General features: G+C 42.7%; 1 protein-coding gene across 1 annotated transcript; it reads right to left on the reverse strand.

Annotated features, from left to right (window-relative positions):
* Nucleotides 1-501: 501 nt before the first annotated feature.
* Nucleotides 502-1446, reverse strand: LOC122925452 (olfactory receptor 10A4-like). The gene has a single exon (XM_044276810.1). The coding sequence runs from the start codon at nucleotides 1444-1446 to the stop codon at nucleotides 502-504; it is 945 nt and encodes a 314-aa protein (XP_044132745.1).
* Nucleotides 1447-16725: the final 15279 nt, after the last annotated feature.

Raw genomic sequence — 16725 nt, forward strand, 5'->3', positions numbered from 1 at the left:
GGGAAGAGAAAGTTGAGAGACGCAAGACCCAACACTCTGGATGAGCTTAAGGCCGCTATTGAAGCATCCTGGGCCTCCATAACACCTCAGCAGTGCCACAGGCTGATTGCCTCCATGCCACGCCGCATTGAAGCAGTCATTTCTGCAAAAGGATTCCCGACCAAGTATTGAGTGCATAACTGAACATAATTATTTGAAGGTTGACTTTTTTTGTATTAAAAACACTTTTCTTTTATTGGTCGGATGAAATATGCAAATTTTTTTAGATAGGAAGTTTGGGTTTTCATGAGCTGTATGCCAAAATCATCAATATTAAAACAATAAAAGGCTTGAACTACTTCAGTTGTGTGTAATGAATCTAAAATATATGAAAGTCTAATGTTTATCAGTACATTACAGAAAATAATGAACTTTATCACAATATGCTAATTTTTTTTGAAGGACCTGTATCTGTGGCTACTAAGTGAGCATTGCTGCTGATACATTGCCTCAGATGTGGAACTATCTTGTCTTGCATGGAGGCCATGCCCGATTCATACGTTTTCTAAAGGCTTCTTTTATGTCTTTGTTCCTCAGACTGTATATAATTGGGTTTATCAATGGGGTCCCCACTGTGTAAAACAAAGATAAGAGTTTACTTGTGGACGATTCCTGTCCAGTTGAAAGGACATAAATACAAAACAAAGTTATATAAAAGACTGATACAGTAGTGAGGTGAGAGCTACAGGTGGAGAAGGCTTTATGTTTCCCAGTGATCGATGAGATTTTAAAAATTACTCGTAGAATACAAATATAAGACACCAAAATTATTGCAAATGGAACAAAAAGCACCGGAAAACTCAGAAAAATTACTTCTAGCTGAACTACAAAGACATCTGAGCAAGAAAGCTCCAATATGAGGGGATAATCACAAAAGAAATGGTCAATGACGTTGGGCCCACAAAACTGTAGAAGAGCTATCGTCGTTGTGTCAATCAGTATGATCAAGAAACTCAACAGCCAAGACATGGTCGCCAACTTGACACAAAATGCACTGTTCATAACAATGTTATAATGCAACGGGTTGCAAATAGCTGAAAATCGGTCATAAGACATCACGCTGAGGAGCAGACACTCTGAACATTCAGAAACTGCAAAAAAGTAAAACTGTGAGATGCAACTTGTAAAAGATATTGTGATCGGCCCCCTTAGAACTGTGGAGAGCATTTGTGGGGCAATGTCTGTGCTCAGCAGGATGTCAGCTAAGGAGAGATGTGTAAGGAAGAAGTACATGGGAGAATGGAGGTTCTTGCTAGAAGACACCAGGAGGATGATCAAGACATTTCCACACATGGTTGTAAAGTAAATCAAGAAAAATGTAGAAAAAAATAGGGATTTGAAGTTTTGGAGATTTTGGAAACCCAGAAGGATGACATCTGAGATGAGGGTGACATTATTCTCTTGCATTGCCTGGATGATGATAATAACAAACTGAAATATATCAGCATTAAAATTCAGAAGAGCCTAGAAGAACAATGGGTGTATCTACACCAATAAGGCTGGGTCCATATCACAGTTTATTTTTCCATTGTTCTAATTTGTCAGAAGAACAGAAAAATAAATAAAAGAAATGAATGTATCCTGTATTTAAGGATTCATTCTTCTCAGTTATGCATATTTGGCATCACTTCTGTGTGAGATCCCTTATGTTAGATGGAAAATAAATCCTGCATGCAAGTGTTTGTAAAAAATGTATTCAAATTTCAGAATTGATTCTCTCATCTTTATTCCAGACATTAAAGATGGCCTTGTGGTTCGCCCGGCTGTCGTTTCACTGCAAACTCTGCCCGTTCGCGATTTGCTGAACATGAGAACATATGGCAATATTCGTATCCACCATATTTCTTTTGCATTGCGCCAAACTTTGTATTGTGCAGCAGTTGTGTGCGGTTCTGCTGCGAAACTCCAGGTATGTATAAAGACAAGCATTACACCGGCTTCAACACAATAAAGATTTAGGGGTGCGATATACCTACTTCCACCAAATATTGATTCAGGGGTTCTATATACCTGCTCCACAAAATACAGATTTAGGGGTGCGATATACCTGCTTACACTAAGTATTAATTGAGGCCTACGATATACCTGCTTACACCAAATATTGATTAACGCCTGCGATATACCAGCTTCAACAAAATACTGATTTAGGGGTGCAATATACCTGCTTACACCAAATATTGATTATGGGGTTCTGAATACCTGATTCCACTAAATACCTATTGAGGGGTGCAATATACCTGCTATTACAAAATAATGATTTTGGGGTGCTATATACCTGCTTAGACCAAATATTGATTAAAGCCTGCGATACACCGGTTTCAACAAATACTGCTCTTCTCTAGGGACTTTGGCACAAAGTCATTTTGAAAATGACAGACAGAGGAAGAGGCGGGGCGTTCCACAGGGCTGGTAGTGGTCGGGCAGGTGCACCAGGCTGGAGCCTAAGTGGTAAGTTGGAGAAGGTGCGTGCGATTACGTCAAAGGACGCACCACAGTTGGTTGAGTGGCTCACTCAGCCTTCCCCTTCTGCACCCTCCTCATCCTCTGTATCTGCACCCTCTCTGCTGTGTACACCCCCAAAGACAACACCACCACCATAGCCTCTCCACTCAAGTCAGAGGAATTATTTTCCCATCCATTCCCAGACCTTAAAGATGCACAGCCATTCTTGGCATCAGAGGAGGAAGAGGAGGCAGCAACCGCTGACACCCAGCGGTCTGATGACAGTACCCAGATTAGCCCAAGGAGGGTGGTCCCCGCTGTTGCCGCCTACTCTGAGATCTCTAATGTCAGTGGTGGTAAAGTTGACGAGGATGACGTGTCGATGGACATCACGTGGGTGCCCACAAAAGAGGAAGAGGATTGGCGTTCAGAGGAAGAGACGGAGCAGCAGATAGGGAGGAGAAGGATGAGAAGCAGGCAGAACTCGCAGTGCACAGGAGGCAAAAAGAAGACTGCAAATGTATCTGGAGTGAGCCATCCACCATGCACGGTCACATCTTGCGCTCCCAGGACGTCGGCACATGGCTCCGCAGTGTGGACTTGTTTTAACGTGTCATCTGCTGATAATAGTGTTGCCATCTGCAGCCTGTGCTGTCAACGCATAAGTTGCGGTAAGCCCAACACTCACCTAGGGATGACCGCCTTATGAAGGCACCTGGCCTCCAATCACCGAGCCCAGTGGGAGCAACGCCGTCAGAACCCACAAAGCCACACTCCCGGCGCTCCACGTCCTTCCTCTTCTCCTCTCTGCTCCCATTTGTCCTCCACTCCACCTTCCACTGTGCCATCGTCACGTTCATCTGGCAGAAGGCAGGCTTACGGCTTACGTGGCTCAAATGTTCGCGCGTAAAAAGTTGATGACGCCAGATAATCCTCTTGCCCAACGGCTGACCGCTGGCTTGTCGGAACTGGTAGCCTGACAACTACTGCCATATAAACTGGTGGACTCGGAGGCATTTAGAAAATTTGTGGCCATTGGCACACCGCAATGGAAGGTCCCCGAAAGGAAATATTTCTCCCAGAAGGGCATCCCAGAGCTATATGGTCACGTTCAGTGGCAAGTGAATATATCTCTGGCACACAATGTCAGACACATGGTCTAGCAAACATGGGCAGGGAAGGTACATAACTTTTGCTGCCCACTGGGTGAACCTTCTGACGGCCGTCAAGCATGTAACCCGTGGCACCCGTGTGCATTTGGTGTTACCGCCACCGATTGCATGCAGGCCTGCTTCTTCTTCTCCTCCTCCTACTCCATCCTCCGTCTCCTCCTCGGCTGACTCCTCTTTTTCCACTGCTACCACCTCTTCCGCTGCACCCCCCAAGATCCCCAGTACCTATTCAAAGTACCAGGTGAGACATTGCCATGCTGTGCTGCGTCTGTTGTGCCTGGAAGCCAAGAGCCACACCTGTCCTGCACTCCTTTCAGCTCTGCAGTCACAGGCTTATCAGTGGTTAACCCTGCTCAATTTGACATTTGGTAAAGTGTTGTGCAACAACGGTGCCAATCTGCTGAGCGCACTGAAACAGGGCAAAATGACACACGTGACATGCATGGCACACGTCCTGAACTTATTCATGCAGAGATTTGTTGCCAAATACCACAGGGTCCAGGACATCTTGCGACAGGCCGTCAAAATCTCTGGCCATTTTAGAAGATCTTATACGGCCATGGCTCGCCTTGCTGACGTTCATCGGCGACACCACCTGCCCGTCAGACATTTGATTTGTGACAGCCTGACGCTCTGGAACTCCACCTTGTATATGCTTGAAAGGCTGCTTCAGCAGCAATGTGCCATTAATGACTACCTGTACGAACTCTGCAGCAGGACAGGTTCTGGGGAGCTTGGTTTCTTTTCACTGCACCAGTGGCTGCTCATGTTCGATGCATGCACACTTCTGCATTCTGAAGGTATTTGATGAGATCACCAAACTGGTCAGTCGCAGTCAGGGTGCCATCAGTGACATCGTACATTACGCCTTCTTTGTGGAGCATGCATTGCATCGTGTCATTGATAAAGCCGTCGAGGAGCATGAGCTGGAAGATGAGGAAGTCGCAATGATGAATGAAATCCCAAGGAGGGCTACTCCATCTGAGACAAGTCAGCAGGAGTCTGAAGAGGAGTCAGACAAGGATGGTGCCTGGGGAGAGGAGGAGGAGCAAGAAGAGCAGGCTTTAAACTTTTCGGGATCCCTGGTGTTGTCCGTGGATGGGGGGAGGAGACCTAGGACGACATTATCCTGGGCGATGAGCAGGAGCCAGGGCGCTCCACCGCTTCCAATTTAGTGCAAATAGGGGCCTTCATGCTCCAATGTTTGAAGAGGGACCCCCGTATAAAAAGCATAAAGGACAAGGACCAGTACTGGGTGACAACGTACTTAGACCACCGCTACAAACACAAAATGGCGGACATGTAACCAGCATCACAGAGGGCTGTCAGAATGCAGCATTTCCAGGGCTTGCTGCTAGAGATGCTGCATTCTGCTGTTGCGGCCGCTGGCAGAAGAATTTCCTCCCACAGCGAAACAGGTGCGGGTACCAATCCTACACGGCCTGCAAGAAGAGGGCGGTTTGAAGATGTGTTAGTCACTTCGGATATGAGATCATTCTTGCAGCCAACCCATCGACAGCTGCTCTCCGATCCAGCCTCAGGGAACTCATAGACCGACAGGTGTCCGACTACATCGGGTTAACGGCCGATGTGGAAGCTCTGTGAAGCAAGGAACCCCTGGACTACTGGATGTGTAGGCTTGACCTGTGGCCAGAGCTGGAACAATTTTCCATGGAACTCTTGGCTTGCGCCTCGTTGAGTGTCCTGTCCGAAAGGATGTTCAGCGCAGCAGGGGGATTATGACTGATAAGAGCACTTGCCTAGCTCCCGACAGTGTGGACTACCTCAAATTTCTAAAAATGAATGAGGCATGGAGCTCAGAGGAATTCAACACCTGTGATGACCACGTGTAATTGAATTTCACCTATTATCATTTTGAGTTTATTCAAGAGGGGGGATTTTGTTAGCCATGTTTTTAATCCAATTTCCTATTTTTAGGTCTTTTAAACATATGTATTTGACATGTATTTGTACTGGCCTACAGTAAAAAAATTTATCCAGTGACCGCCTAATGTACCTCAAGCCACATAACCACAAGTTCTTTTCTGTTCGGTGAATGCCTCATTGTTAGGGCCAGTACTCCAGTGGCCTACAGTAAAAAAATGTATCCAGTGACCGCCTAATGTACCTCCAGGCAAATAATCACAATATCAAGTGCCAGAGGTCTCGGGGGTACCTCAAGGATGCATTGCATCAAGGCGGGGATAAGGCATTACAAAGAAAGGGCATCCCCCTTTCGTGGAACACATGGAACCCTCTTCTGAAATTTATGCACCTGCCTAATTCTGTTTAAACAATTATAGCACACTTTCTGTAAATCCAATAAACTTCATTTCACTTCTCAAATATCACTGTGTGTGTCTCCTATATGATAGATTTAACTGACATTTTTATCGTAACAACCAACGATTTATACAGGAAAATCATGACGATTAACAAGGTTGCACAAACTTTTGCATCCGACTGTAGACTGCAATTTAGCTAATATAGTGCTATAGTATTTATTTTTTAATAGTGTACATTTTTTCCAAATCTGAAAATGAATATTTTAAATAACGAATATATTCGCTATATTGCTATAACTTTGTTTTTTAGAATATTCATCATATTCTTAAACACAAAGTTATAGCAATATAGCGAATATTCGTGAAATACACATATAGACTGCAATTTAGCTAATATAGTGCTATAGTATTTTTTTTCTAATAGTGTAATTTTTTTTCCAAATCTGAACTTCAGAAGAGACAAAAAAATATACTATAAAAAATATACTATAGCACTATATTATCTAAATTGCAGTCTATATGTGTATTTTACGAATATTCGCTATATTTCCTAAATTTTCTAGTTTTAGAATATTACAAATATTCTAAAAAACAAAGTTATAGCAATATAGCGAATATTCATAAAATACACATATACACTGCAATTTTGCTAATATAGTGCTATAATCTTTTTTTTATAGTATAATTTATTTGTCTCTTCTGAAGTTCAGATTTGGAAAAAATGTACACTATTAAAAAAAAATTACTATAGCACTATGTTATCTAAATTGCAGTCTATATGTGTATTTTACAAATATTCGCTATATTGCTATAACTTTGTGTTTTAGAATATGACGAATGTGATGAATATTCAAAAAAAAAAGTTATAGCAATATAGCAAATATATTCGTTATTTAAAATATTCTTTTTTTTTTTTTTCAATCTGTGCGGTCGTTCGCATACTCCTCCCTGACAAGCGTCCCCATCACCATGGGAACGCCCGTTGGTTAGAATATACCATCGGATCTGAGTTTTCACAAACTCAGGGAAAACTCAGATCCGATGGTATTTTCTAACCCACATGTGATCCAATAGTGACGGGGCCGCTTGTCGGGGAGGAGTATGCGAACGACCGTACAGATTGGAAAAAAATAGATGAATATTCTAAATAACGAATATATTCCTTTTATTGCTATATATTTGTTTGTTTAGAATATTCGTCATTTTATTTTCCATATGAAACATGCTTTCATATGGAAAATAAAATGACGAATATTCTAAACAAACAAATATATAGCAATAAAAGGAATATATTCGTTATTTAGAATATTCATCTATTTTTTTCCAATCTGTACGGTCGTTCGCATACTCCTCCCCGACAAGCGGCCCCGTCACTATTGGATCACATGTGGGTTAGAAAATACCATCGGATCTGAGTTTTCCCTGAGTTTGTGAAAACTCAGATCCGTGCTTAAGTTGCTGGTGGGCCAATGACTCATTGACCCACAAGATAGAAGCAGGGAGGAATCATGTTTTCAGATGTAAAAAAAATTGTGAATATATGGCACTATATTCGTAATTTTCGTAAATTTGCAAAATTGCGATATTTACGATTAATATTCGCTATTCGAATATTTGCGCTCAACACTACTGATGACATAGAAAGAAAAGAACGATGGGGGGGAACCTCCTCTGATCATGTCATTTCATGTGTAGACCCTAGGGTTATCTGCTCATGATTAGTGTTGATCAAGCACCAAAGTGCTCGTGTGCTCTGGCCGAACACATCGGTATGCTCGAGTGCTCTACTGAGCACCCGAGCATAATGGAAGTCAATGGGAAAACCCCAGGCAACCCCTGTTTGGATGTCTGGTTCACAAAAAAAGGTTAGAAATTGAGGAAAAACCCATCAAAATGGTTTGGAAACAGCATTAAGAGGATGGCTGGATGTGTCTTGGACTCCTATTATCTATGACATACAATAGACAACCACACAAAGGCTATATGCCAAAAGCCAGATATGTACAAGCCATCAATCTATCCATAAGACAGATAACAGTCAGCTTACCTTACAATGGCAGCCTTGTGCACTATGAGACATTCCAAACCAGCTCTCATCTGAATGAGAGCCAGTAAGCCTTAAAGTTGCTTCACATCTGTTGGATGGCTTATCCAATATCATTAGGGTGACAAAAAGTTTTATGATTGTCCTAACATAATATTCAATAATCTTTCTATACAGTTTTGTCATGTAAAAACTCATTTGCATAAACATGTGCATAGATAAGATAAGATAAGATGCCTTTATTGTCACTGTACAATACAATGTAATACAATGTACAAAACAATCAAATGTTGTTTGGAGCAATCCTAGATGCCATGGACAGGGGAACAAGAACTGACATTTAAACTAAAGCATTACACTAGAAAAAAAAAAAAAACATTGCACTAGAAGGCATTACTATTCACAGTTCACAGCATATATATAGCAAGAGTAAAGTAGGAAGTGCTTATGAGTATATACACACACTGATTCAGACACCACTGCAGACAAGAGGTCATCATGGGGTCATGAATGCAGCATATGGGAAAGACATGCAAATGAGAAGAATCTGCCTTGTTTTTCAGCTGAAAAACCATTTGCATAGAAAATTTGCAATCTACACTACTCATGAACAGCGCCATCTATTGGTTTCATAGTCTTATGACAAGATTATTAGTCTTGTCATAAGACTATGAAACCAATAGATGGCACTGTTCATCTTGGTGGGTCGCTAGTAAGCGGGGCACCCTGCTCAACAGAGTCCACACACCGTGTAGCACTCAGCCTATAGTAGCCTGCGCTAACACTGAGGTGTATATCGGATTGCTGCTATCATTTACACATCTTCTAGCACTTTATCTGTGGTAATATATGCTTGCTAGAGTGTATCTGAGGACTATTGCCCTGCTTGTAATGACTCATGAACAGCGCCATCTATTGGTTTCATAGTCTTATGACAAGACTATGAATCCAATAGATGGCGCTGTTCATGAGTAGTGTAGATCGCAAATTTTCCATGCAAATGGTTTTTCAGCTGAAAAACAAGGCAGATTCTGCTCATTTGCATTTCTTTCCCATATGCACATGTCAGATGCCAGATAAGAGATGGTTTGGAATACTAATAGTGCACAAGGCTGCCATTGTAAGGTATGCTGACTGTTATCTGTCTCATGGATAGATTGTTGGCTTCCTTTTGGCATATAGCCTTTGTGTGGTTGTCTATTGTATGTCATAGATGATAGGAGTCCAAGATGCATCCAGCCATCCTCTTAATGCTGTTTCCAAACCATTTTGATGGGGTTTCCATCAATTTCTAACCTTTTTTGTAAACCATACACCCTCTATTCTTCAGAGAAGGGGGTGCCTGGTTTGATGCTCGGGTCTCCCATTCACTTTGATTGTATTAAATTGTACTCGAGCACCCGGGGTATTCGGCCGAGCCCTACTCATGATGCCTATGTACAGTTCTTGTTCGTACCCAGGCTGATGTACTTGTGTATACAGTATTTTTGTATGCAAGTAAGTTATAAATAGAGATGAGCAAAGTCTACAAAAATGTGTTTTGGCTGCATCGCCGAATTACAAAATGAAATTCACTTTGTGATGAATTATTTTGTCACGAAGCGCAATTCCTTTTTATGTAGTTGACAATGGTGTTGATCGTGAATATTCTAATCACTAATTTTTATTGCGAATATTGGTGCTTCGAGAATTTGTGAAGATGTAGAATATAGTGCTATATATTCTAGATTTTTTTTTTTTTCATCAGTAACCTCCCTTCTTGCTTGTGGGCCAATGAGAAGGCTGAAATATCTTTGTCAGAGCTTAGCAACATCCCTAGCAACCAATAGGAAAGTTGCCTACCCCTTACTATATAAGAACCTCCCCAGCAGCAATTTTCTGCAGTTTTTTTGCAGTTCTGAGAGAGAGAGCAGTGACGTTGCTGTGCTCTGTGCTATCATCTGGATTCTATTCCTTATCCAATTACATTAGATAGTTAGTTAGCTCATAGATGTAATACAGATAGTTATTGGGAGATAGTCAGTGTAGGTTATATCCTGATATAGTGGAGCTGATAGGTTCCAGTGCAGGGAGTTAGGTAGTGTGATAGGAATTACCGTTTCTCTGCTGTCCACATACACATGCTGCAGACATAGTGCTGTGATGTCACAACAACACTTAGTGCACCAATCAGTAATATGTAGTCAGACCTGCTAAAATGTGAAGTTGCAAGTCTTGCGCAAAAAATATGCGCATCATTAGTGCCGATTTGCACGATTGCTATAATAATGACTGGAGATCACAAATGCTGGAATTTGCTAATTTATTGCAAATATTATGCGAAAAATTAGCGAAATATCACGAAAACGAATATTGCCTATGCCGCTCATCACTAGTGGGCACAATGACAGAGAGCAGTGATTGTGCCGTCCCCATCATTGAACCCCTCAGATGCTGCGTTCATCACTGATTGCGAAATGTGATGTAAGAATGAAAGCCTTCCAGGGGTTACATTTTTTTTAAAATCATACTCACCTCATGCATTTGAGTGCAAAGAGGCCGCCACAGCCATCTTTATTTAAGATCCAGCTCGAAATCATGAGCAGTGCGTGATAACATCAGCACACTGGCAGTCGGGATGACGTCAAACGCCACCGCACACAACATTTTGCGTGGGATCTTAAATCAAGCTGGTCGCGGTGGCCTCTAAATTCTTCAACTGGATGAGGTGAGTGATTTCTTTTTTCAGTGAAAATTGATTCGTTATCACAAAGCACGAGGAAATTCAGATTCTCTACTAATCGAAATTTCCCTGAAATTTGGATCAAAGTCCACTTTGCATACTTCAGTTTGCTCAACACTAGTTGTAATGCAAATTCACAAATAATTAGTATACATTCAACTTAATTTAAACCCTTAATGACCTCTACCATGTACAGATCTTTAACCACAACACCTTCTCTGAAGCTGAGTGGATGCCATAGCTGCCTGGTGACTGCTGTTTTACACAGTAGACACCTGAAGGCAATGTACTGTATGTGATTGGCGATTACACCCATCAAAGACATTTAATCCCACAGATTCCATAGTCACTGGCGACTATGGCTCATGAGGCCAAAAATTGTTACTCCGCGTTGAGATTGAGGGAGCTTTGGTTTCTATGGCAGCCTCAGGCCGTTGGAAGGCTTAGAGACTTGCACAGCCCCTGTGGCAGGGTTCTATAGAAACATAGCAAATCTCCCATAGTCTGACGATTGCATGTTATTGTCCCCTACAGATAAAAGTTTTTAAAAATACAAAAAACAAAAAAAAAATCATCACCTACCTTTTGCCATATAAAAAAATGTAATTAATAAATTAAACATAAATATCTTTAGCAGTGTGGCCTCCCAAAATTCCTAAACCAGTCAATTATAACTGTATTTATCTCATACGGTGAACACCATAAAAGAAAAATATTAAAATGGTCTATTTGCCTTTTTTTTTGTTGCTTCACCCAGAAGACCTGAAAAGTCACCCACTCCTAAATAGTATCAATAAAAACTACAGGTCACACCACCAAATCAATGAGCCCTCACACAGCTCCCCAGACAAAAGCATGAAAAAGTTATGGGGGTCAGAATATGGTGATGCAAGTGTAGTATTGCTGTAATCTTACCCAGATAATTTTTTTTCCAGCTTCCTACCCCAGTCTCCTGCGCCCAAGATAAGATGGAGGAGTAATTATTTCTCCTTTCTCAGGAGAGATAATTATTGTAACCACTAGGTAGCAGTATCGCACAGTAATGCAGCCTCCTACTGGTGTACATTGTACAGGAGGCCTAGCAGTGTCTTCTAGACTTCTGGGGCTGCTGGCAGTGAAGGAGGAGAGAAGATGTCTGGCCATCCTCCTGCCCTCCCTGCTGTTAGGAAATTGTGGTTGCTAAAGAGACTCCTCTGCAGTGCTGGGCTGATTTCTCAGGTGTGTGACATTAGTGAGCTGTAGGATACTGTAAGGGGAATATAGGGGATTTGTTTATAGTAGACTCAGATCTATGAATGTGTGCTGCTCTCTGCAGAGTTCAGCGTGGCATTGGTGAGACTCTGCCCTAGGTCCTGCAATGCCTCTGCTTTAGGTGCACCCCCATAAGTGCCCCAGCTCCAGATGCCCCCCTCTAAAAGCACCCCTAATATTGAATCGTCTCCAGTTGCCCCCCTAATACCTCTGCTCCAGGATTCCCACTATTTCCCTTCCTCAGGTGACCCTAATGTCTCTGCTTTAGGTGCACCCCCATAAGTACCCCAGATCCAGATACCCCCCTCTAAATTCACCACTAATATTGCCTCTTCTCTAGTTACCCCTGCTCCAGGATCCCCACAATTACCCTGCCTCAGGTGACCCTAATGCCTCTGTTTCAGATATGACCCTCCGTTTGTTCCATTTGCTCACGTTGCTCCTCTAGCACCTTTGCTTGGGCTTTGTTAAAGGTTATGACCTGAAAACAGGGTTGGACTTATGCCCGAAAAAATTCTGCACATGTGCGTCACATTCTCCAGTATTGACACTTATGGTTTACATGGCGGCAGTGATGACATTCTGTATTTACAGGCATCACTGCTGCCATATAAAGAGATACTGGTGGTAGAGTGGTGGAGGACTTAAAGAGGTTGTGCAGGTTTTCAAGTTATCCTCTCCACACCATAGGGCATAACTATATGAATAGTGGCTTCCGATTCTGAAACCCCCACTGATCCCAGGAATGGGTCCTGTTCCCCCTTTTTGATGGTGTGGCAGGCCACACATACACCCTGCTGCTCCATTTATTCTCTTTGGGACCACTGGAAATAGCTAACGCTATACTCCGCCATCTCCAAAATCCCCATAGATAATGGATGGAGAGGCAGGGCATATGCTCCACCGGCCACTCAGTCAAAAATGGGGATCAGTGGGAGCTCCAGCCTTCAGACCCCCAAAGATCACTTAGTTATTCCCGATCCTGTGGATAGAGGATAACTAGAAAAGTGGACACAGGCCCTTTAAAATGCGAGCATTTCTATTTTAGTTTGACATACAGTACAGACCAAAAGTTTCGACACACCTTCTCATTCAAAGAGTTTTCTTTATTTTCATGACTATGAAAATTGTAGATTAACACTGAAGGTATCAAAACTATGAATTAACACATGTGGAATTATATACATAACAGAAAAGTGTGAAACAACTGAAAATATGTCATATTCTAGGTTCTTCAAAGTAGCCACCTTTTGCTTTGATTACTGCTTTGCACGCTCTTGGCATTCTCTTGATGAGCTTCAAGAGGTAGTCACCTGAAATGGTCTTCCAACAGTCTTGAAGGAGTTCCCAGAGATGCTTAGCACTTGTTTGCCCTTTTGCCTTCACTCTGCGGTCCAGCTCACCCCAAACCATCTCGATTGGGTTCAGGTCCGGTGACTGGAGGCCAGGTCATCTGGCGCAGCACCCCATCACTCTCCTTCATTGTCAAATAGCCCTTACACAGCCTGGAGGTGTGTTTGGTGTCATTGTCCTGTTGAAAAATAAACGATGGTCCAACTAAACGCAAACCGGATGGAATAGCATGCCGCTGCAAGATGCTGTGGTAGCCATGCTGGTTCAGTATGCCTTCAATTTTGAATAAATCCCCAAAAGTGTCACCAGCTAGGCACCCCCACACCATCACACCTCCTCCTCCATGCTTCACGATGGGAACCAGAGGCATGTAGAGTTCATCCGTTCACCTTTTCTGCGTCGCACAAAGACACTGTGGTTGGAACCAAAGATCTCAAATTTGGACTCATCAGACCAAAGCACAGATTTCCACTGGTCTAATGTCCATTCCTTGTGTTCTTTAGCACAAACAAGTCTCTTCTGCTTGTTGCCTGTCCTTAGCAGTGGTTTCCTAGCAGATATTCTACCATAAAGGCCTGATTCACACAGTCTCCTCTTAACAGTTGTTCTAGAGATGTGTCTGCTGCTAGAACTCTGTGTGGCATTGACCTGGTCTCTAATCTGAGCTGCTGTTAACCTGCGATTTCTGAGGCTGGTGACTCGGATGAACTTATCCTCCGCAGCAGAGGTGACTCTTGGTCTTCCTTTCCTGGGGCGGTCCGCATGTGGGCCAGTTTCTTTGTAGCGCTTGATAGTTTTTGTGACTGCACTTGGGGACTCTTTAAAAGTTTTCCCAATTTTTCAGACTGACTGACCTTCATTTCTTTAAGTAATGATGGCCACTCGTTTTTCTTTACTTAGCTGCTTTTTTCTTGCCATAATACAAATTCTAACAGTCTATTCAGTAGGACTATCAGCTGTGTATCCACCTGACTTCTCCACAACGCAACTGATGGTCCCAACCCCATTTATAAGGCAAAAAATCCCACTTATTAAACCTGACAGGGCACACCTGTGAAGTGAAGACCATTTCAGGTGACTACCTCTTGAAGCTCATCAAGAAAATGCCAAGAGTGTGCAATGCAGTAATCAAAGCAAAAGGTGGCTACTTTGAAGAACCTAGAATATGACATATTTTCAGTTGTTTCACACTTTTTTGTTATGTATATAATTCCACATGTGTTAATTCATAGTTTTGATGCCTTCAGTGTGAATCTACAATTTTCATAGTCATGAAAATAAAGAAAACTCTTTGAATGAGAAGGTGTGTCCCAAAATTTCTTTTTTTGTTTTGTTATTTTACACCCAAAGAAAACCTTTAAGGATAGGGAATGTGAAAAGGTGAAACAGATATGACTGGACAGATGATAAGTGTCTGATTGGTGGGACCCCCATGATCAAGGGAACATGGTCTTAAAGGGGTGGTCTCACTTCAGTAAGTCGGATTTATCATGTAGAGAAAGTTAATACAAGCCACTTACTAATATATTATTATTATCCATATTGCTTCCTGGGTTCATTTTTCCATCACGTTATACACTGCTCGGTTCTGCAATCCATCAGTGGTGGTCATGCTTGCACACTATAGGATAAAGCACAACCCTATGTGTGCTCCTATGATCCCGGCCACCAGAGAGGCTGACGCTTTTGCCTATAGTGTGCAAGCATGACCACCACTGCTAGATTGTAGGGTGGTCTGTATCCATGGAAACGAGCCGTGTATAATGTGATGGAAAAATGAATCCAGCCAGTAAAGTAAGTAAGTTGCTCATATAAACTTTCTCTACACTATAAATGCCACTTACTGAAGTCAGACAACTCCTTTAACCACTTCCCATCTGCCCGTTGACTATAAACCTCCTATGGGTGGATCTCTATCTCTGAATGAACGTCCTTTAATAAATCACAGCCGCACGCTAATCGTGCAGCTACAAAGCGGGGGGCCTGCTGTCAGTGACAGCAGAGCACCCCAGAGAAAAGGCAGGGACAGTTCCCAGGTATACACAGCACTTAATGACTGCTGTGTATACAGATCAGGAAGTGCTATGCGCTTCCTGTCCCGGCCCGGTGGTTATGTGACCGTCGGGGCCGGGAGAGTGCAGGAGCTGTTGGGTCTACCACAGACCTCGATCGGCTCTGCACCGAGGCTGTACAGCTCAGTATTATGCTATTCAGCCTCTTTCGGGGTGTATTTCCCCTGTAACTGGGGCTACTATGTCAGCCTCAGTTACAGGAGAAATCAATAGTGAAAAAAATAAAAATAAAAGTGAAGTGTCCCTCCAGAGGTGCTTTTGACTTTTCCCCAATGGCTTCCACTATCAAGACAGTAATTTTGAATAACTGGCAGATGCTGCAGAGGGATCCCTCCCTGGCAGCTATGGTGGACAATCCGCCAATTGTCAGCTTCCGCAGGAGTAAGACTATAGGGGACGCTGTTGTCAGGAGCAGCCTTCCCCGTCCAGTTGACAACTGGCTGCGCAGGAGTGCCCCCAGAGGAAACTTTGCATGTGGACACTGCTCTATGTGCGCACATGTATACAAGCAGAAATACCTGCAGCTGTAGGACATGTAGGACATGTAGTCAAACAATTCATACACTGCAAGACCCAATATGCTGTGTATGCGATTTTGTGCCCATGCGGGAGATTTTACATTGGGAAGACACACAGGGGCCTATATGTACGTTTTAGGGAACACAAAAAATCTAATATTACCAGGAATGGAGCAACTAGATTAATTGAGCGTATACATAATAAACATGCGGGGAACAGTGAGATTTTGAAATGTGCAGGTATAGAAGTGGTCCACACCCCCATGAGAGGGGGGGGGGGACAGAAAATGCATTCTCCTGCAGAGAGAAGCTGCCTGGATAATCAAAACACAAGCCATGGGCCCTCTAGGGTTAAATGACAAGAATGACTTTGCCGTTTTCATCTGATTGGTTTTAACACACATGTTTTTTATATCACTTCAATTGTAACCAGTGACGTGCACGAGATGGGGGTATTTCTAGCCCCCTCCACCTCCACATCACAGGAGGCTTGACAAAGCGCAACACAGCGCGTAACAGCTGTAGCCTATCCATTCACCTGTGTCCTGTCCACGTCCACGATGTGTATCTGAAATTTAAACTGCAAGCAGCAACTTTGTGACCAGTGGTGAGCGCTGCGGTGCTTTCTTCTTCATGCTATTATCGTAACTACTGTACCACCGATAGAGCACCACCGTGAAGGTTCGGGATCCAAGCGGTTTATGCACTCCAGTGACCATATAGGCACATGTAGCAGTGCCGGTTGCGTTATTTTTCCCTCATCCCTGTGGTAAAATAAAAAAATATATAAAAAAATTAAAATAATGTGTTTTATAAAAAATACCGTA

The sequence above is a fragment of the Bufo gargarizans genome, chromosome 2 (assembly GCF_014858855.1).
Source record: "Bufo gargarizans isolate SCDJY-AF-19 chromosome 2, ASM1485885v1, whole genome shotgun sequence".
NCBI lineage: Eukaryota > Metazoa > Chordata > Amphibia > Anura > Bufonidae > Bufo > Bufo gargarizans.

What these genes read in the sequence shown, in the direction of transcription:
- LOC122925452 (XM_044276810.1), bottom strand. Translation starts at nt 1,446, where the DNA reads ATGCAAGAGAATAATGTCACCCTCATCTCAGATGTCATCCTTCTGGGT.